General features: G+C 42.4%; 2 protein-coding genes across 3 annotated transcripts; one reads left to right on the top strand and one right to left on the bottom strand.

The window, feature by feature from the left end:
* Positions 1-4,875: 4,875 nt before the first annotated feature.
* Positions 4,876-15,126, bottom strand: LOC310856118 (uncharacterized protein). Of its 2 annotated transcripts, XM_083761350.1 has the most exons (6): positions 14,905-15,126; positions 12,396-12,473; positions 11,979-12,117; positions 9,716-9,881; positions 8,154-8,254; positions 4,876-5,165 (listed from the first exon to the last, which is right to left on the bottom strand). In XM_083761350.1, exons 1-6 carry the CDS (start codon positions 15,071-15,073, stop codon positions 4,964-4,966), a joined length of 855 nt encoding a protein of 284 aa, XP_083617476.1. In that variant the 5' UTR covers positions 15,074-15,126; the 3' UTR covers positions 4,876-4,963. The 2 variants fall into 2 exon arrangements, with proteins under 2 accessions (XP_083617476.1, XP_083617477.1); XM_083761351.1 differs by lacking the exon at positions 12,396-12,473.
* Positions 15,127-17,434: 2,308 nt separating this feature from the next.
* Positions 17,435-19,090, top strand: LOC310856650 (nuclear factor 7, brain-like; the record flags this gene model as incomplete). The annotated part of the gene is made up of 2 exons (XM_083762121.1): positions 17,435-17,590; positions 17,777-19,090. 2 exons carry the CDS (start codon positions 17,435-17,437, stop codon positions 18,776-18,778), a joined length of 1,158 nt encoding a protein of 385 aa, XP_083618247.1. The 3' UTR covers positions 18,779-19,090.
* Between the last annotated feature and the right edge of the window lie 3,861 nt (positions 19,091-22,951).

Here is a 22,951-nt window from a genome sequence, read left to right as displayed (position 1 = left end):
ATACTGCTGGTTTTATGCTGCGTCTGTAATCTGTATACATGTTTTAGATTTTTCTCTCTCCTTGAGATATTCTTTATTTTTGTTTTTTTTAGGTGACAAAAACGTTGATTCTGATTGCAATAATTAGTTGACAGGCGGTTAATATCTGACAGTTTCACATTGATGGAAAAACGAGTGACCAGAAAACGTGCGATATGTCTCATGAACTGATTATTTAACAAAGGTTACAGTAATTAAGTAAATAGTGTTAATTCATACACTTGTCCAGATGACCTCTCAGTCTCCATTTTGCCCGCGCAATGAATCTGCCAGCTGGAATCGACAGAAAAAGAAAACAATGTGTCTTGTCCTTTCCTGATTTACATGCCTTGCTGTGACCCAGAATAGACAATCAGGAGCCTGAAAAACACTGACCCATCTCGTCTCTAAATCGCACCTCTGTCCAGTTTGGGTGGTTGAGGTCTCACAGATGTCACACTGTTACATTTAAATGCACAAAGCCAAGCACAAAATCATGCATCCATATTTGACAGTATAGTCAAGTGCAAGCTCATTGATTGGATCTGTGGCAATTTGGGTTGCAAAGATTGATTATTTTGCTAGTGATAATTCGTTTTTATAAATCAATTAATCACATTTTTATTTTATTTTTTATTATTGATTAAACCAATTTGTTTGATTAACCGTTCTACTGCCATTATCTCCTATTAGTGTGTAAAGACGGTGAAGTATCCTCTGAAATGACCCTGGATGTTTCTGTACCTCATTTGATCTTTATTTTGTCATTGGAGTGGGAGGACTATGACAGGAACCAGTCCAAACCACTAATTGTTTCCAGATTTCTACCAGTCCCAGAACAGACAGAGCATTTTAAAGTATCTCTGATGCTGTTCACTTGAATAAACAGGCATTATGCATCACATAATGGTCATTTCCACATGTAATGTATATGTTCTTATCAGACATAAAGAGATTAGATACAGAGATGCTACATCAGTGGTTCTCAAACCTTTCGGGATCAGGGTGCATGTTCTGCTCACCAGTCTCCTTGTGTTATTTCAGTGTCACCCCTACACTTTTGCTGTGCAATGGTACAGCCGTTTAAGTTGTTTGACACCCCCTAGGGTTCCTGTCTAATAGTAAGACCCGCCCTATGGCAGTGTTTAATGTCATTTATTTGTGCGTTAAGTCTTGTTTTGTTGTATGACTGATGACAAAGTCAACAGTATGTATATCCATAACAAAGAAAGCAGCACGCTAGCAGACAGTACACTAGTTCTTTCTTTCAATCATTTTATTATTTTCTAGCTTTTTACTAGCTTAAACTAGTGTATTAAGAAGATGATGTATGTTTATCATGCACATGTGAAAATAATAATGTTAAGCTAGGCAAGAATTGTCTGTAAATGTGACTTTGTTCTCGATTACCTCTTTGTCAAACTTGGGTGAAAGTGCTAACATTATATATCCATGTTGGGTACTTAAGTTGATGTTGAACCTTCATTTCATTAGTGCTGTGATTATGTAGGTCTAGCTATTTAATCAGTGTTATTTTGCCTTTGAGTGTTTATTGTTGTATGGGATTTGTTACAGTTGCTATACATATATACTTACCATAATCAAATGTATCCTACATTTATTCACATTTACACTTGCATACCTCTACTCATAAACTCTAAAGTAATTCATTATTGTTATTTTTGTGTTTTTGCAGTTTCACTCCGTTTTCACAACTATACACACCTTCAGTCTGCAATAAATGTTTGGAGCTTGAAGCATACTTCCTGACTCATGTCATCTGTGCATTTTTGTTTGGCTTGCTGTCTAATTGTAGTTGCCACACCTCAAGGAGGACAGTAGTCCCAGAACAGACCGAGCATTTTAAAGTATTTCTGATGCTGTTCACTTGAATAAACAGGCCTTATGCATTACATTATGGTGACTGTGCAATATGAAATCATCCACAATGATTAAATTATGTTCAGCTTTTCGGGATCAGGGTGCACTTGAAAATTTCAAAAGCTTCCGTGCGGCGCGGCGCACACACACACACACACACACACACACGTTGAGAATCACTGTACTACACCTACATCATATTGAGTTTGATTGTTCAGACAGAGTATAGGATAATACCGTAGACAGTAGAATAACTTCTCTGTTCTGACCCAACCTATCAATACAGCATAAAATATTGTTGCCTTCAGGTGGAATCCATTACTTTTCCGGGAATGTTCCAATGGATCCAGGGTAGTTTTTTAATACTTTTCATTTGTTAAATATTTATAAAACCCACAGACACACTTTAAGCCACTTTAAAGGTGGTTGCACAGTGGTGCGTTTTGCGGATATGAAAGTAGTAGGCGATCATTAGCCTGTCACCAACACTCCAGACCCTGGTGACCTAAAAAACATTATATGGACGAAATATTCGGGGCAGTGTGCAAACCCGATTGACACAAAGTCTGGTCGATTTATTTTTACGTCCTCCGAAATTCGCTCCGATATTTGGCCAAAAAAAACGTACGCAAACACCTTTAGCCTGGGGCTGGCATCCTTATTTCATATTTTGGCCATACATACCGGTAGGTGTTATTTTATCAAAGCCTAGATTTTCCTCTACTTTCACGTGGTTTCTGCCTGACAGCAATGATATGCAAAACAGTAGTAAATTTAAGTAGTTAGATAATCCAAGAACACTGCTTGTATGTATTCGTTTCATGAACACATTTCAGAGTTCAGAGATTTTCAAAGTAAATATAAATAAAATGTCACTTAATTATGTTTATTCTGTGTTTGAAACGGTCTGTCTATTTTCTAATCAGTCAATTCACAGGGGCTTTCTTGGCATGGGAAACTTAATGAATTTGCAATCAAATATAGCAGGTACAAAACTTGAAAACTAACTAAAAACAAAAAAATTAAATATATATATATATATTTATATATCCGCTTGCATAACAGAGGATTATGAAGATTATGAATAACGGAGATGAGGATTATGAATAGCTAACGCTATCAGGCTAGCTGGCATTAACTCAGGACTCGGGTACAACAATGTGGTCTCCTCTCCTCTAATAATCCATATATTATCCATATCCATAGATTATCCATAGATATCCATGGATAGATTATCCATATATCTTTCAGAACAATATCTCTCGCTCTCTCTCGCTCTCCACCACCCTCCATGTGGGCTCTGACTCACACAGCTGGACTGCACACAGTGCACAGCTTGTTTGTACCACTTTTTACAGAAAGTTTTGTTCATTAGTATGGTTATCGTTATCGAAAATAGACAATCTAGAAGCTCACAACTCGTCGCTGATGTGACATGAAAATGTTTGAGAACCACTGCCTGAAGTGATTCACATGCTGTTTTTTTTTACCAATGGCGGTGGGGGACATGACATTCCTCATTACGTCAGATCTCCTGCAACCACGGCCCCGAGAGTGCATATATAAATTATAAACACAAAACACCCTTTTTCTGTTTGTTCAGTGGTTACCAAAGTGGGGTCCAGGGACCCTCAATCGTTACTTGAGGGGGTTCCGAATGGACCCCTTACACTACAGGTCTGTAACTGAGAGTGGACAAATGGAACCGAATGGACAAATTATCCATTTTGTACACTACCAGAGTTAAGGAAGTCCTTGAAATTAAACCGTTTGAGAAGCATGAACTGAGTTGGTTCATCTAAGGCGGCTCACTTGGCCGTGGCGCTCTTCCTCCTCCTCCTCCTCAGGGCCGGCTGCTCACCTCTTCCTCACAGCCACTTTCCTGCCCCGTCCACACGCACCAGCCTCTAGCATTGGCCGTCATGTCAAAACAAAAGAGAAAGGGAAAATCACAAATATGGCAAGGTTTCTTTCAGCCCCATCAGAGACAGATTGACTTCCATTATTAAATGAATCAATCAATATTAGAAAATGTATTTCACATGTTATGTAGCCTCGGAAACCCAGACGTTTTTCATAATATGTGACAGAAAGTGCTCTGAGGTAGTGACTTAGCTTATGATCAATGTGCACAAAATAATTGGCGCTGATCAGTCCAGGAGATTTGCCGTCAAGTCTGGTTAAACAAACAAGCATTTTATATATTGAAGATATTTGACTAGCTTCCTAAGTTCCTACCAACTCTTTCTGATATGAACAATAAAGCCATCACAAGTTTAGCACTCACAATAGCAAATGGCACTGGTCAATACAGATGCAGATATTTTAAATGGGAAAATGTTTGTTTTAGTAGATGTTTTGCCCCTGCAGCCATTACGGCAACAAAGTGCCACACTGATGGTTCTATTTTTGTGTATACTGGGGACTCCCTTTATTGTCTTGGTGTTATGTTATTATGTGCTATATATAATATGGTTATGGTTTCTTTTACTGTTGAACAGACTTGACAATAAAGGCATCATTATTTAAATTAAAAAAAACGGTATTCCCTTTCCCTGTCCTGTCCTCTTATGTTCTAATAATCAACCACTGAGGCCTCTCAGGCTGGACCAGCTTCACTCACCCCTCCAGTGGCCTCACACAGGCCCCGGTGCTTTCTCTCCAGGAGCTTGTATTTCATCTTCACTTCAGATAGCTGCACCTCCAGCCTCCGGTTCTTCAGTGTGAGCTTTTCATTGGCCTCACGGCAACGTTCAAGACGCTTCGCACACTCATAATAGGCACAGGTGGGATTGTCTTCTGACTCGGGTTCCTCCGCCTCCCACTCGCCATAAGTGGGTATGACCGCCTCCTCCACCAGCTGTTGTTCCCTGTCCATGCACACCATCCAATGTGTCTGCAGACTCTGCAGGGATCAGGAAGTAAAATGTAATACTTTTTAAAGACATTTCTTATGTCACCTAGAACCTAGGTTCGTTCCTTCCTGACCTTGTCCATGTACCTCTCCGCCTCTTCCTTGCTCAGCTCCGGGTGGCCGTCGACCAGCAGGTGTGTGTACAGCCTGTTACGTTTGTAATCGCACCCCGACACGGGACAGGCCGCGTCCCTGATGTCCACCCGCTTGGCCACCATGTCGAGCAGCAGCACGCGCTCTTCTTTGTTGGCTACCTTGTGTATTTTCCTCAGGTGATTGGCCATTGTCAAGTACGGCTTGAAGCACACGGGGCAGAGTGTGGCGGTCCTGGGCCTTCGGGTGGTCTTCGTGTCTGAAGAAAAAAGACATTCATGAGCCCAATTCATACTAAAATAGCCGATCTACGGTACAAGTTCACAACGTATTGCATCTGCAACACGTTGTGAGCTTGTAGATCAGCTATTTATTTAACACTGATTACTGATACTAAAGGCTGCAAAACTTTTAAATCTATTTGGAAAATCTTAAAATAAAAAATACATATTGAACTTCATAATGTATATGTTTTCACTTTAATTATACAATGAACAAACAAAAATGTAAATATAGAATACACACAAACAAAAACTTGTATTTACCCACTTGAGCCCTCTTCAAACATTTTCAAATATAGCCCGCAAAATGTCACGAATAGAATTACCAGTCCAAGAAAAGAAGTGCTAAAAATTACGTACATTCAGGGTGTGTTGTATCCAGAGGGGTGAAGCTGGGTGTATCCGTGTGGGGGGGGTTGGGCCCCTTGCTGCGGTGTGATTGTATCCAGAGGGGTGCAGCTGGGTGTATCCGTGTGGGGGGGTTGGGCCCCTTGCTGCGGTGTGATTGTATCCAGAGGGGTGAAGCTGGGTGTATCCGTGTGGGGGGGTTGGGCCCCTTGCTGCGGTGTGATTGTATCCAGAGGGGTGCAGCTGGGTGTATCCGTGTGGGGGGGTTGGGCCCCTTGCTGCGGTGTGTTGTATCCAGAGGGGTGAAGCTGGGTGTATCCGTGTGGGGGGGTTGGGCCCCTTGCTGCGGTGTGATTGTATCCAGAGGGGTGAAGCTGGGTGTATCCGTGTGGGGGGGTTGGGCCCCTTGCTGCGGTGTGATTGTATCCAGAGGGGTGCAGCTGGGTGTATCCGTGTGGGGGGGTTGGGCCCCTTGCTGCGGTGTGATTGTATCCAGAGGGGTGCAGCTGGGTGTATCCGTGTGGGGGGGTTGGGCCCCTTGCTGCGGTGTGATTGTATCCAGAGGGGTGAAGCTGGGTGTATCCGTGTGGGGGGGTTGGGCCCCTTGCTGCGGTGTGATTGTATCCAGAGGGGTGAAGCTGGGTGTATCCGTGTGGGGGGGTTGGGCCCCTTGCTGCGGTGTGATTGTATCCAGAGGGGTGCAGCTGGGTGTATCCGTGTGGGGGGGTTGGGCCCCTTGCTGCGGTGTGATTGTATCCAGAGGGGTGCAGCTGGGTGTATCCGTGTGGGGGGGTTGGGCCCCTTGCTGCGGTGTGATTGTATCCAGAGGGGTGAAGCTGGGTGTATCCGTGTGGGGGGGTTGGGCCCCTTGCTGCGGTGTGATTGCCTCAGCCTGCAGTGAGAGTGTGACTAGTCATGATCATGTAATTGTTCGACGATTAATTGTCATACAAATAACTGAAATTATAAACCCCCTTAAGACCTGATGCCGATTCTACAAATGCTTAGTAGTTCTCAAACTTTTTTGTGGAAAGGATCACCAAACTAAAATACTTTTGGCCGCAGCACCCACATCTGCAAAGGTTTTGTGCCTGGGATCCCCAGAAGAGAACATTTGTGTTAAAAATTCTAAATGAAACAAACATTTTCACACACAGATGTTTGTACAAGCACAGCATAAAGTGCTATTTTTGAGAACTACTGTTCTAAACCACTTTTCTAAATTCTATTTTTAGTTTTCAGAAAAACGTATGTTGATACACACATATAATATATAGCTAAAATCTCGATTGAAAATAAAAACGCATAAATAAAATGACATCCCAGCCCTACCATCTCCAAAGTTTTGCCTTTCACTTTACGGCGTTTCCGTCTGGAATGGCCACATCCTGAGTCCATGGGGTGGTTTTGGTGAGCAAGAGGGAGTTTTATGTGGATAAGATTTGTTGAGGTTGTTTTAGCTTCAGCTTCTTCATGGTTAATTTTTTTTTGTATTTGGAGGCATTTCCTTCGACACGAAATGTATCATACTAAAACAATGAAAAACACAATATAAAAAGGAAGATATACATTCATGGGTTGAAGAGAACAGGCAACTGGCTGACGGTCGAGGTCGCGTGCACACATCCACCTGGGTGACAGCAGACTGTGCCTTCAATTGTGACACGCACCCCAGAACCGGAAGAGGCGTCTACATTTTTATGTCTATGGTCAGATCAACATATGGAATTAATTCTGTACTGGCCATATGTGGAGCGTGTCTTGAGTGTACAGGGTTTGATGAGGTTAGATCAACATATAGAATGTCAGAACAGGTCAGCTCCATATATGGAGATCTAAGGGTGACAGCAGGGGCAGAGTCTTGAGTGTACAGGGTTTGATGAGATGAGATGAGATGAGATGTACTTTATTATCCCGGCAGGGAATAATAAAGTTTCTGGCCAATATTGTAGAATTGCTGGCCAATATTGATGACATCAGGGATCTCCATATACGGGCTTAATATTGATGACAGTTATCAGGGATCTCCAAGTCACGTGATGTCACAGTCATGACTGGGGTGACCAACCAACCAACCAACACACTGACAGGAAATGCACGATTTATGCACAAAGTAAATAATAACCCAAATTTATATAGAGCTTTTCTGAGTACCCAGACTCTTTACATGATGGCCCTGAGAAAACAACAAATAAAAACAACTTTATTAGGGGGGGAAAGAAGCACTAAGACTAAGGAAATAAAACTATAAAAAATGTGGAATGAGTTAGCTGGGGAAATCAATGTTGAAGACGTGGGTTTACAGGGTGGTTTGGAGGATGGGGGCATCTCTTACAGTATTAGGGAGTGCAGTTCTAGCTGCTAATGTGAACACAGCATTACGGTGCATTTACACGTCGTAATAAATTCTAATTCAAATGTATTGTGATACAGTACATATCATATTGTGGTGTTGCAGGCAAACAATTGTGCAGAAATTACATTTCGAATCGGCTTTAATAATTAATTCTTTTTAATATATATATATATATATACATACATACACACACCGGTATATATATATATATTTATGACCGGTAATAAAAAGATACAAATAAATAAAATAAAATAAAACGTACCTCTTCATGTGTCGAATAAACACTTTAGCTGGACAGTCAAATTTCTTCACTCTCTTTTCAAAGTGCCTCTTTCTGGTGTATACATATGCCAGAGAATCCCCCTGTTAGGCAAGTTCATAAATTATTGGCACAGCTGCACCAACGTAGACTTTGTTGCTGTAGGGCAGTTAATTATTTAATAAAATAAATCACACTTGAGTGAACTGAGGGACACCTATTTTGCTTTTGTACATCACGGGGGGGATCCATATGACTGCTACATGACGAGGTGGCAGCCAACAATATGGACTTTTTAATGAGTTTTTTTTTTATAGCAAATGTCATGTACCGTTTTTCTTTATCCATCCTGGCTTCATTCTAGTATGAAACAAAATTTGTTACAAGATGCATTTATATCGGCCACAGGAAGACTTACGTTGTCATTTATGCCCCTAAACAAACATTAAAGTCCAAAGACAAAGTGCAAAACCTGGGGCGACAGGGCCTTCTCTGTGGCCTCCCCTCCGCTCTGGGGCGACAGGGCCTTCTCTGTGGCCGCCCCTCCGCTCTGGGGCGACAGGGCCTTCTCTGTGGCCTCCCCTACGCTCTGGGGCGACAGGGCCTTCTCTGTGGCCGCCCCCTACGCTCTGGGGCGACAGGGCATTCTCTGTGGAAGCCCCCTCCGCTCTGGGGCGACAGGGCCTTCTCTGTGGCCGCCCCCTACGCTCTGGGGCGACAGGGCCTTCTCTGTGGCCGCCCCCTCCGCTCTGGGGCGACAGGGCCTTCTCTGTGGAAGCCCCCTCCCTCTGGAATGCACTCCACAAACATATTAGAGATGCCCCCTCCCTCCCTACCATCAAAACCGCAATGAAAACCCATCCTGTTTAGACTAGCCTTTCCAAGCTGACTTGATTTATATAACTTGTTACATGGACTGTTTTATTCATGAAAAGCACTATATAAACAGCTATAGTGAAGATTCTGTCTTTTTCTTTCTTTTTTTTTTTTTTGCGGCTTACGCCTTTTATTGATTTTTTGAAGGGACAGACAGTAGGCTGACAGGAAACGGGAGAGAGATGGGGGGATGACATGCAGTAAAGGCCGTGTCGGGTCCGGGAGTCGAACCCGCGGCACACTGCGACTGGATTACCAGTCCGGTGCCCAGACCGTTACGCTACGGCCTGGGCCGAAGATTCTGTCTTAACACAAACATTAAATGCCACTGACAATGAATGGAGAATTTATGCCATATGTGTCTGAGCAAATCAGCTGTCGGTGGAAATCCTTGGCTAAAAAGAGACCACCATTCTTGGTGACGTAACTAAGGTATGTTTCAAGGATGGTATAAGGTCAATTGATTGATTAGAGCGCCTCTCACTTCACACGGGTGTGATTTTTATTATAGACTTGGCTGGCAAAAAATTACATCATAACTGCCCTAAACAAACGTTAAAGTCCATAGAGACTTGGAAGTTGGCTGGGATCTATTCAACTAAAAGTAATTGAAAGAATAGATAAGTAAATAAGAAATAAGAAAATACTGGATATAGTTGCAGTCCTATATGGTTCTTCTACCAATGTACCTTAGTAGAAGTGGTGTTCTTGCGTTCTTTGCCATGTTGACAGCTCATAATGACTCTCTTTGTCACAGAAAGTGGGGTGTCTTCACAATAGTCCTCCACATGCCACAGAAGTTTTCGCTGTTTTCCTACATTCTCTGCTTTTCTCTGTCTCCCCTCGCTGTTGTACCTAGGATGAGAAGGGCCATACATTAACCTCTAGTTTTAACCCATTAAGACCTGAGGCCTGTTCTTTAAAAAAATGCCTTGATCAGTTTTCTGAAAAACCCATTATGTTTCTATGTAATTATATGTATTTGGCCCAAATCTCAAAATATTTTGTTCCAGGGACCTAAAAATGTGTGTGTGACTGTGTGTGTGTATATATATGCGCACACATTTTCACGATTCAGGGTTGAAGTGGTTAAAATAGGGAGTATATGTGCAGTATATAGAGAGGTGCATCAGGTAATCAAACTAATCAAAGTAATTCAAACATTGGCACACATTATAATAAAGATTGAGTACAGAACCTATAGGTAACAAGGCAATAACATCACTGTCAGACAGAAACCTTGCATTTCAACATTTATTGAGTGGTGCAACCACTCCTATACAGAGCTTTGTGTGTGGCTGTGTCCGTGTCCCTGGCTGTGTCCAAGCACAAAAATAGCGTTTGGTTGGTTTTCACCACCAAGTATCACTGGTGGTACAGTACAGTGACAGTACAGTACAGTGAGTCACTGTACTGTACTGTCACAGTACAGTACAGTAGACCCTGAGGACCCCCACATGGTAACTGTCATTTCTCGACCGAGATGCATCACTACACACCGGTGTGATTTTTTTTGGTTAATTAATACCCAAGTTCACCACCAAAATGTTTGCATTATGGTGTTGCATGGAGACTGATTATTTTTCATAGTACTACTTGGTATGCAGATTTCTGTGTGTGTGTGTGCGTGTGCGTGTGCGTGTGCGTGTGCGTGTGTGTGTGTGTGTGTGTGTGTGTTAGGGCTGTCAGAACAAATTTTCATAATGTGAATGAAATTCGAAAATGAAAAAATATATATATATATTTGAATGCTAAAATTGACATTCGAAAGTAGCTTTATCATTCATTAATTATATTTGGGTTTATATTTTATTTTACCCACTCACAAAAATGTATTGAATAACGAATCTACCGCTGTGAAATCGCCCCGGCCGCTTCTTGCCTTCCATCCATAGTTATAAGGGACTGAGCAACAATGAATAGCAGGGGGCGGGGCTGTACTCATGCCATCAAGTGGGATAGCTTTGGGAGTGAGAGCATGAGTCAATCAGGCTAGGCTACAAGCAGCAGCACGAAAGGTCTGGGAAATGGGGAATCACCACAACTGAACATTTACGCTCGGAAATACCGCACCGGAGTGCACACCTTAGAGTATATATATTAATAGAGACGGCACCCGGAGGAAACCCTGAGGCGAAATGGACATAGTGGCCGAATTTGGCATCTTGGGGCCAATGCCGGTCCGTTGACCATCATTGCGCACGTTCATGATGACATGACAAGGAAAATAATCGGCAGCGGGTAGACTATTCATTGATGGCCTGTTCATCGTGATAGCCAAGCATGCTGGTCTGGACTTGTCCCGTTCATGATAGACTGAATACTCAATACTGTTTCATGATTTCATTAAGTCTACTCTACTCTAAGTTCACTGTCTGAGATATTAATCTGTGCCGGTGTGCACTGTGCTCCATAAAACACAACAGTTATGAAACGCAATTTTTTTTGTGCCAATCATTAATACATGTCATTGAAATAATAGCTTTGGTGTTTGGATGGGGGGCCCTCTAGTGGACAGAAAGTGTATAAAAAAACTTGATATTCTGTGTATATGGTAGGCTGCCGCTATATAATGAGCTAAAATTAATTACGGTATGTAAATCTTTTTTTAACCCATTTTCCTTCTAATTTAGTCCCTCCCCCAAACACGGGCCAATTGTGTTCGTACACACTTGACGAAGGCGGATACACCTTGGTGAATTCTAACCCCTGAGTGCGTTGGTGGCTATTAGGCACTTATTGCGCCTTTTTTTTTTTTTTACTTAAAATTTTATTGGTTTTCAAGACAAGACAGAAAAAACAAACTTACAATACACATAACACCACAGACGTACAAAAATAAAAAACAGAAAATAAAAAATAAAAAAGGCATCACGTTTCAAATTTGTTACATACATTTTTCTAGGTATTTACTATTGTCTCTCATTCCAGATTTCCTTTTTTGATACATACCAAAAGTTGAAAGAACTCAGTGTGGCTCTTTTGTGGTCCGCCAGCAAGGTGAGCAGCTCTTCTTCCGAGTGGACAATTCCAGAAACATAGCCGCCGTCTCTCTTCAGTAGAGAGAAGGATGAAGGCATCCAGGACAAATCTATAAAACATGAACTTAAAGAGCTATAAGAATAACATTAACATTACTATCTGTGTATCACACCGTGATTTTACTTGACACACGTTATCTTATCAATTTACAGACTACTATACTTTATAGCAGTTGTTCTCAAAGTGGGGTCTGGGGACCGACAGGGGTCCTTGAGGCCAGCAAAAAATCATGTTTAAGATTAAAGTTTTCACTATATGCTCGACTCTTATGTCACTCCCTGAGTATCTATAGATAGACAGTTACTAACAACAACAATCTTCTCTTACCTTGACATGAAACTGTTTGAGAATCACTGCAATGGGTGTGGGTCTGGGATCCTTTGTTTCCTTCCTCCTTGACAAGCACTAACAACAAAAGGTTGTGCCTGCGTTATTCAAGCTGGTTATGCGTTAAAACAAAGTCAATGCAACCAATGGGACACAAACACTGTTTGGTGATGTACTACTAAATCTGTGGTTTCCAAGCTTCTCTGGATCAGGGCCCACTTGAAAATCTCAAAAGCGTTCACACAGCCCACCCATCTGAACATTTAAAAGGGGTAGTTCATACCAAAAAATACATATCTTCGATCATTTACACACCCCATGAAGCCTTGAATTCATGGAGTTTTTTGGTTTTGTCCCATTCCTAAGCCAATCATCAAAGAGTCTCCTACTGAGTCCCCTATTGACTGATGACCCAGTCATCAAATCATTGGCTCGGGAATGCGGCAAGAACAAAACAATCTCGATGAATTCAAGACTTCATGGGGTGAGTAATTGATAAGTCATTGGGTGAACTACTCCTTTAGTAGGGCTGTCACGATTACACATTTAATTATTTTTTTGGCCAATTACCGGTATTTGCAATATCCTCACAGCCACAGGTTGAGAACCACTACACTGTACTAAATGTTAACATTAGCTAACGTTCTTGCAGCAGTGGTGTAAAGTAACTAAGAACAATTACTCAAGTACACATAATTAAGTACAATTTTAGGTATTTTTTTCCTTTTTTTTCCTCCTTCAATTTCCAGTACTTTTACTTGCACTCTACTACATCTCAGAGGCAAATATTATACTTTTACTCCACTACAATTATTTGAAAACTGTACTTACTATTTGTAGATTTGGATTATTATTACAAAACATAATATTAACCACTTCAGTCCTATACACATTTCGGCTAATTTCAAACGATATAATCCGAAAATGTGTGACATTCTGCATGAGTACTTTAAGTATATTTTGATACCAATATACTTTTGTACTTTCACCCATTTAGACCTGAGGTAGCCCTAATTAGTGAGAGACTCGCTAACCCACTGGACCAGGGCTAGACCTGAGGCAGATTCTAAAAACACCAGAAGCCATCGTCAAAAAATTAAGGAAAAAGAGCACCCTCTATTCCTTGGTAGGTTTTCTGAATACCCCTCTGTCACATGGAACTATTTTGTGTCAAGTATCACCACGCCAGCAGCAGCACAGAGGGGTCAAAGTTGAACGAAAGTCAATAGGTCAACGATACATTACGATACATTACGCTAGTTTTGTGGATTCATTTATTAGCCCCCGACCCCCACCAAATGACCGTAACATATAGTCTTTCGGGACAGACTGGTCGCTGTTTAACCTTTGTTTTGCCAATGGGTACCCAGATTGACCGAAAACCACCACCACAGGACTCAGGCAACCAATTAATACCTTTGCAACCACTATATATAATTTTTTTTGTTGAAATTATGTTTTTATTTTGGTCATTGTACAGTTTTGCATCATATGGTATATTGATGATTGTTCTTAAGTAACAGGTGTACATTTATCAAATACATGTCATGTTATGACTCCTAGTCTCCTCTAGCCCCTTTCGGGACCCTACATAAAGCTTTTCTGAAATTTTGCTGAGTTTTATGTTGGGTCCCTGCTCACTACTGTATTTTCGTATGGAAATCCCTGGACGCGGAAGTAGAAATTCTCTCTAAGATTGAATCTGCGCCGTGTGACGGTCTTTTTTTGCTTGAGTTATTCTGAATTCGGGAACTTTAAGTAGCTATACATCCCGCTGCGAATATCTCCTGTGGCGCGGAAGCCGCTAAGTTGTTTGACCGATTTGGTCGCTTTATTTCTTCTTGTTTGTTTACCGTTTATTGTACCGCCTCCCGGTGTGCGGTTGGCTTGTGCGGCTACGTCCCTGCCTCTGATCTGCTCTGTCATAGCTATAGCGCCACTAGCTAGCCAGATAGGCGGTACAATGAGGTGTCAATAAACAAGGAAGGAAGAGATTAATCCAAGCTTCCAAATCGGGCAAACATAGATTAAAAATACTTAACGGCTTCCGCGCCACAGGAGATATTCGCAGCGGCATGTATGGATACTTATACTTCACATATTCAGAAAGCCTCACACTGAATAATATCGTCATAGAGCGCGGGGAGCCGCGAAACATGTTGTTTATGTTTTAAAATGGGTGCGTCCCATGTGGCATGGTAGTAGTGCAACAGGACCCCATGGACTGGGTCGAACAAAATGTCAGAAACTTCAGTACCATTGGGTTCTGCTTGGAGGGCTAAGTCTCCTCCTGTTCAGATGCTCATTTTTTTCAGATACATTTCCAGTACTCAATCATGGCCAAAGCAACTACTATATTAATGGGAAGTATTTCCTAGAGCTTTAAATCCAAAAATCTGAACTAACACATTGAGTACTTTTTCCTAATTCCACCACCACCAGTCACCACTGATGTATTTTCAAATCCAAATGAACGGTAATTCCTTCCATATATAAAGCTGATCATTACCTGTTATTTTACACGTAGATGCGTGTTGAATAATGGTATCTAGGTTGTCAATCAAGCCACAACCAGCACATCTAGCACTAGCTTCCTTGGCATAGGCTTGGTCATCCACCGTGACCGCCAATGTTGTTGTCGTTTTCATCGGTGTTCTGGCTCGTGTAGGGTCGATCATTGTGCGCAATCAGTGCAGTGAGTGCACCGTATTTAGCAAACTGAAAAATAAATAATTCGTGTGTAAAACAACACAATGTATAATCGCTTTTAACCAAGAACTTTACCGCGCAGCCGTTTCGAGCATTGTGTTGTGTGTAACCACTAACGTGTCCCCACTTCACTTACACAGTAGTTAAACCGTTCCGTTTGGGTTTGGGTTCCATTTTTCGTCCGAGGTGGAAAGCAGGAAAAAAAGAAAGCCTGATGAAGCGAGGTTAGGGTTTGGGTTCCATACACACGCACGCACACAGCCTATATTTATGCTATATGCCAATCTATTTAGTATTATTATTATTATACTAGTAGACTCACATAATATATTGCCATAGAGAAGGCTTATGTAGAGAGAAAAAGTAGGTTAAGCTAAGGGTAAGTGTCGTGATATTGTTTGGTATAAAGATTGTTTTAAGGGTTAAAGGTTAAAGCACTATATTTTTGATAGTAATCATTGCTATATAATCTATAGTGTAGCTGTAGAGTGTTTTTTTCAGGAGTCTCCCCAACTCTCCAGCTAAAGTGTTAAACAGAAAATACATTTCAGCCAATCAGCTTCATGTGTTCCAATTTCACTTGTTTATCCTAGGCTGTACCCTGTCTGAGTTCTCTCTGAAAATGCATTTTCTACTTAGTAAAGAGCTGGAGAGACCTGGAGACTCCTGTTACTGAACAACCACATAGGAAAGGGTTAAACTAATTAATTCAATGAGACACTAGTCGCTAGTCTAGTAGACACAAGTCTTGCCAGACAACTATTCCACAATCTCTGAATGAAGGCGTTTGAAAATTGTGGGAAGTAACAGTCTGGCACACAAGACTAAGTCAACTCATAACTATCAATTATTTTATTTTGTTTGGTATTAATGCGAGAACAATGGCTGCCTTCTGTTATAACAAGCTAACTTTCCAGGCAGAGAAAGCCTGCGGTTTCTATTCGCAATTCGATTCCCCATCGATGACGTCACTGGCAGGCGGTTATCTGAATCTGAACTGTCCACAGCCCTCTGAATAGACAAAAATAGTACTATGGACTACAAACATTAGTGAGTTGAGTTCCAATTAGGTGTGTGTGTGTGTGTCCGTTTTTACTCTATAGGTTGAAAATGGGTGAAATGGTCCTTTAACTTGACTAGACTTGACCTTCCACAAGTGAGGAAAGTGACGCCAACAGGTGTCCATCATACTGTCATCAGAGCCTCACCTGGCTCTGATGACAGTATGATGGACAGGTGCCGTTTTCTTTCCCAGCGTGGATTGGTTGATCTCCAGTTACGTATTCGCTGACACAAATGCCGGCTCTGTTGTCTTCCTTCCGGGTTGAGTGATTCTCTGTTGTGCATTTTGTCTTGGGTGATAGCAGAACATACTGTCCTCCTCCACGTCCTCCAAGTGGCAAGAGTTAAACATTGACATCTGATTCGTGATTCCCAGACAACACAACAACAAGCAGGGGAAGACCGAGAAGACAAAGTAAGTGTGATATATCCAGAGAGACCTTCATAGAAAAAACTGTGAGAGATCTAAATATCATGGATGAGTAACTAGTACTACATACGTAAATAAATAAACAAGGCTAATTAATTAATTATAGACAGATCAATTTAAACAGCTTGACATTTTGACCCCATGACAGACAGACACACACACACACACACACACACACACACACACACACACACACACACACTTGTCATTTGTATAATTATTAGTTTTATAGTACTTTTTATAGTAGTAGTATATACTGTAGTTTATACTACTATAGCCTTACTGAAAACCAGACGAATCTGTCAGTGCAAAAAAGCAAACAATAGCCCTCGGCAGAATAGTCTAGCCCTGCTCGGTTGTGATTGCATAGCTGCCCCTGAAGTTGTGGGGCAGCAATCAGGAGGCATTTTTTAATCCACCCTTTGGAAATGTAGATTATAGACTAATACGAGCCCCATTGCCCCCACCGGCGGGTGCAGCGGCTGTCCACCTCTGAACAGCGCTCAGCGGGTCAATGGAGACCCAATTGGTCTCGGGTTCCAACTCCGAAGTTGCGGATTTTCCCCCTGGACCCCCCTGGCGTTTAAGAGGTTTTAAGGTCTGGCCTGCATGTCATGCTCATGCTAGCATACTACTACTATTACTACTACTACTACTAATAATAATAAGGGTAATAATAATCATAAAAGTACTATTGCTACTCATAATGTTATTGTTGTTGTTTTATAGTATCATTGCTGTAACAATGCTCTAAGGACAGAAGCTGGCAGACCTCATGGGCTCCCGTTTGCCTCGTCGTCAGGAAGACACGCTCAGCTGTTGCTCGACGACGTCGACAATGAGCTCGGGGATCATGTGCGCCGCGCACGGCGAAAAGCTCCGCCTCTTCTGTCTGGACGACGAGCTCACGACGTGTCTCGTGTGCCGTGATTCGGAGAGACATGCCGGCCACAAGTTCAGGCCCGTGGACGAAGCGTCGCACCAATGCAAGCTGGTTGTTTTATTGTATATTTGGTTCATTACTGATGGTGTTTATTTGGTGTTGTCTTTACCCTGCACTATCTATTCTACAGTACTTCTTCCCTTGCCCTGACACTGTATCCTAAACTACTGTGCTGCCTTTTGTGACTGAATTTCCCTTGCAGGGTTAATAAAGGTCTTATATCTTGTCTTACTGTAGGTCGTGCAGGAATCCCTGCAGCCTTTAAAGGCGAGACTGGATGTCTTTTACGACGCCAAAGTCGATTACAAGCGAACGGAGAATCACATCAAGGCTCGGGCCTGGAACACGGAGCACGAGATCACGGAACACTTCAAGAAGCTCCATGAGTTCCTGATACGTGAAGAGGAGGCCAGCATCGGCGCCCTGAAGAAGGAAGAGGCGCAGAAGACTCAGAGCATAAAGACGAGGATCGAAAAGCTGAGCCAAAGTGTAGATTCCCTCGCGAGCGCAATCCGAGCCGCCGAGGAGCAGCTGAGAGTGAGCGACCACGTGTCGTTCCTGCAGAACTACACGGCCACCATGCAGCGGCTCAAGCAGCAGGACGCCCTGCAGGACCCCCAGCCGGTCACAGGGACGCTGATAGACGAGGCCAAACACCTGGGCAACCTGACCTACAGAGTCTGGGACAAGATGAAGTCCATCGTCTCCTACAGTCCCGTGGTCCTCGACCCCAACTCCGCCCACCCGGGTCTCATCCTGGCCAACAACATGACCAGCCTGAGACAGGGAAATAGCCGAGATCAGGTCCCCGACAACCCAGAGAGGTTCGACTGGTCGTACAGCGTCGTGGGCGCCGAGGCCCTCACCTCTGGGATTCACAGCTGGGACGTTGAGGTTGGACGCAACCGGTTCTGGACGCTGGGCGTGCTGGCGGAGTCGTACGACAGGAAGGGAAACGTAGGCGGTCGACACTGGGAGATCGGGTTCTGCAACGGTAAATACACGTCGGGGCCTACCGAGCTCTCCATGAAAAAGGAACCCAGGAAGATCAGAGTGGAGCTGGACTGGGCCAGAGCCAAGCTGTCCTTCACCGACGCCGACTCCAACGCGGAACTCCGCTCCTACCAGATCAGACTCACCGAGAGGTTCTTCCCGTTCTTTTTCAACGGCGACGAGGATGAGACAATGTCTCTGAAGGTTTTACCTGGGAAGATCTCTGTCACTCTGGCTCCATACTAGTATATTTTCCGTTTTATGTTATTGTGGGGAAGGCTTTCGCAGAAAATAGCTGATCAACAAGCTAGTCGCTTGTCAAAGTGATATTGATATTGCCAAGTGGGCCCCCAAAGCCCAAATACTTTGGGCTTTACCAAGATTTGAATGATAATAAAACTTTAATATTAAAACAATTGTTTGATCATTAAAATAAACACGCAGTCCACCCATCTGACCACTCAAGTGTGAAATGGTGTCAGATGGGTGGGCTGCACTGACATCATTATATTGGTTATTTTGGTGACATGTTTTGAAATCGATGGATTGGGCTTGTTTTATTTATTTATTTATTTATTTATTTATTTATTTATTTATTTATTTATTTATTTATTTATTTATTTATTTATTATTGTGTATATAAGTTATGCTGTTGTGTATATTATCGTGTATATAAGTTATGCTGTTGTGTATATTATCATTGATGGCGTGTGCATGAATTATGTTCAGCCGTATTAGCTTGTGTCTCAACACTTAAAACCTGACATCCATATTTTGGGTTTATCATAGGCAAAATCTTCCAAAAGTTGCACCGCTACAAGCTCACCATGCTGCACAACACCATTGTATGGTTATGGGCTTATGGTTAGGACTGGAGTTGAAATAATAGGTCATGTTGAGATAAAAGTTCAATGATTCTTGTACAGAGAATCATTTCACGTACTCTTTTGCACCTGTTAACCTGTGATGTGACAATAAATTAGAAGTTTAAGAAGTTGTGTGTAGTTCATTTTATAGGGGAGCTAAGGGAGAGGGAGAAGAAAATATTGCAATAAATGTTTTTAATCTCAACGAGTGTCGGTATCCTGACTGAAATGAGCTTGTAGAATAATATTGTTATTTAGTTATATAAATTAAAAACTAAATATTTATATAACAAAAAACATCACATTGATGCACCTGGGACGTATCCTCAGTGATGTATCCCAAGGTCATCGGGGTTTCGGGTCTCTCGAACATCGTACCCCTCGCTCAGGTGACCCAGCCGGGGTGATCAAGCCCCGACTTACGTCCCAGTAGGTAGCTACCCTCGATCAGTCTCATTAGGGAAAGACCAAGGCCACACAACCCATTGGAACTACTCCAGAACTACTCTGCCAGGGGTGGGAGGTACGCTTCTATGGCGCCTGGAAGGACTATAAGGTTCTGTGGGTTGATTCCTGTCCGGGCCCCTCCTACGTCTCACCAGGACCAGTGCGTTGCATTGCACCAGAGTCCTAACACCTTCATTCAGGAGGGGTGGATTCCTAGGCTGCAATGGTTCCGCAGACTCCACCTGAGCAAGAAGGTAGTGCTGCAGGCTCCGCTTGCGGCTTGAATGGCCCTCCTAAAGGCCTCACCGAGGGTTTGTTGGGCTTCCTCCTCACGGAGGACACAGGCTGGGCGCTAACCCATACTGTTCACCCGGGTGCCGTCTACATTCCGGCTGTCACCTGTCTCTCCGGTGGTCACCACACTATACCTGGTTGTCACATAGTCTATTTCTATGAGTCACATAGAGGAAAGAAGCCCAGTATGTCACAAACAGTCAGTCAGTCTTCATCTGTTGTAGTTGGTAAAGAAAACGGTGATTGAATCTTAACTTAAGATGCTTCATGCAACAGGTGGCTAGTGTATTTTCTGTTATTGTGGGGTAAGCTTTTGCAGAAAATTGACAAGCATTGAAATCTTTCTCCACAATACGGATGCCGGGGTACCCATTCTGGGCGTGAACCCCTTTTGGTGTTCTAACACTTCTGGACGTGTACAGTATGTACAGTATTTAAAAAAAATGATGCTGCTATATAAATATTTGAAGTTTTTCAGAAAACGTATAGGTCAGTATTTAGAAGTTGTTTTTAGAATCTGACTCAGTCCAAAATGGGTTAAGTGGTTAGATTAACCAAGAAACAGGTTTTTCTTTGGAAGTTGTCAAGGTTCATCTGACCAGTAAGCATGAGTTCAAGTCCGTTGCTCTCCCCTTGTCCCCCATATATGGGGACTAGGTTGGTGGAGGGTGTGTAGAGCCCAGGATCAATGAAAAATGGGTTACAAAATCGTGGGATAAGAAATATATATTAAAAAAAAAGAAACTGTTTTTTCTTTGGAAGTTGTCAAGGTTCATCTGACCAGTAAGATGCACTAAGGGCACTAATCAGCATAAAATGTAAGCTCATTAGCATACAATGCATGCTCATTAGCATAAAATATATGAACATTAGCATAACATTTATGCTCATATGATCAAGCAGTGGAGTCCAGTTGAACATGAGACGCAGTTCAGCTCACAACCAGTGCTCCACAACATTTCAGCTTTATACCACTATTTACAAGTTTAGCCTCAAGAAAGTTCAAACCAAACACGCACGCACATGTAGACACACACATACACACACACACACACACACACACAGCTGAACAGCTGACTGAAACACATGCTGACTCACATACTGTACGCAGCTGACTCACTCGCGCACACACGCAAACACACACACAATGTTTAGGAAAAGGGTATGTGAATTGATAACAGCTGCAGGAATTCTGCTGACAGCAGCACAGCTGTTACACACACACACACACACACACACACACACACACACACACACACACACACACACACACAGAGAGAGACACACACACACACACACACAGAGAGAGAGAGAGAGAGAGAGAGAGAGACACACACACACACACACACACACACACACAGTCACACACAGACACACACACCATACACTCCAAGGCTACCCAAACTTTTCAGGTCTTGACCCCCTAACACGGTGGCGGCTCAGGGCAGGTATAGTGGCTCCCCCAGTGTTAGTGTCAAAGTGTCCTTGAGCAAGACACTGAACCCCTAATTTCTCCTGATGTGCAGGTTGGTGCCTTGCATGGTTTCCTCTGTCATTGGTGCCTGAATGTGTGTGTGTGTGAATGCGTAAATGTAATGCACAATCTATGTAAAGCGCCATCGATAAAAGCGCTATATTAATGCACCATTTACCCAAATAATCATATTTGAACTGTTGATGCCCCACGATGACAAGAAATGTAGGCAGCAATTTAACATTGTGAGCTTGTAGTTTGGCAATTTAACAATGTTTGCCTTTTTCTTACAATTTGACCAATTTGGTATTAAAAGGTCTTAAATTGTAACTTTAGAAATGTGCAGATAACCTGGATACACTTCTTAGACCTACTGTATGTTGGTTTGTTTACTGTTGAGGGAGAAAACAATGTTGCACATTAAGCTAATCATCTGGGGACCCTCCAAAATAATTTGGGGACTGCCCACTTTATTTCTGTTCACAATACTTTGAACACATAGGACCATGATGGAAACAATGTCATGGACCCCAAATTAACTTGAATCAAGCCACGATGGACCTCCATTTCAAATGTTTCTGCAAATGTTTCTGTGAGAGCACGTGAAATCATCAGGGATGGAGATCCCCGATGTCATTAATATTAAAGGACAACTTTAGTTTTTTTCAAACACGGTTAATGTTTTAGGTTGTTATTAGATAAAGTAAAAGATGAGTGTTGCTGCTTTCTTTTGTTTTAGGGATTTTAGCTGTTTTTGACAGGGGGCGGGGGCATTCGAGCATGGGGCTAAATATGTATTTTTGGACCAAGTTTTATAGGGATTTTTTTATTTTTTTATTTACTATAGTCCTACTAGACCCCAATAAATTACATCTGGCCACAAAATTACTATGTTAAATGATTTTTTTTAAATCGCTATAACATTTTGTAAAAGAATACATTTAGCCCCATGCTCGAATGCCCCCACCCCCTGTCAAAACAGCTAAAATCCCTACAACGGAAAAAAGCAGCAAATAAAGAGAAAAAAACACAAGCAAACATTAACCATGGTTGAAAAAGACTAAAGTTGTCCTTTAAACATATGTGGAGGAACTGGAGATCCCTGATGTCATCAATATTGGCCAGAAACTCTACATCTGACATCAAACCTCAAACCCTTAGATCTCCATGGAGCTGATCTGTTCTGACACTTCATATGTTGATCCTTCCCCATCCATCCTTCCTCTTTGATGTCTCCCTTTTGACTGATACCTGTCCATTTAAACTCTAGACAGGCCTGCCCCAAAGTTATTAGTGCAGCCGCGCCCGGCAGCCGGCGAAACCTAGAGTTCTCAACAG

The sequence above is a fragment of the Protomyctophum parallelum genome (genome assembly GCF_964188405.1).
Source record: "Protomyctophum parallelum genome assembly, chromosome: 3".
NCBI lineage: Eukaryota > Metazoa > Chordata > Actinopteri > Myctophiformes > Myctophidae > Protomyctophum > Protomyctophum parallelum.
This window is presented reverse-complemented; position numbering and strand designations above follow the sequence as displayed.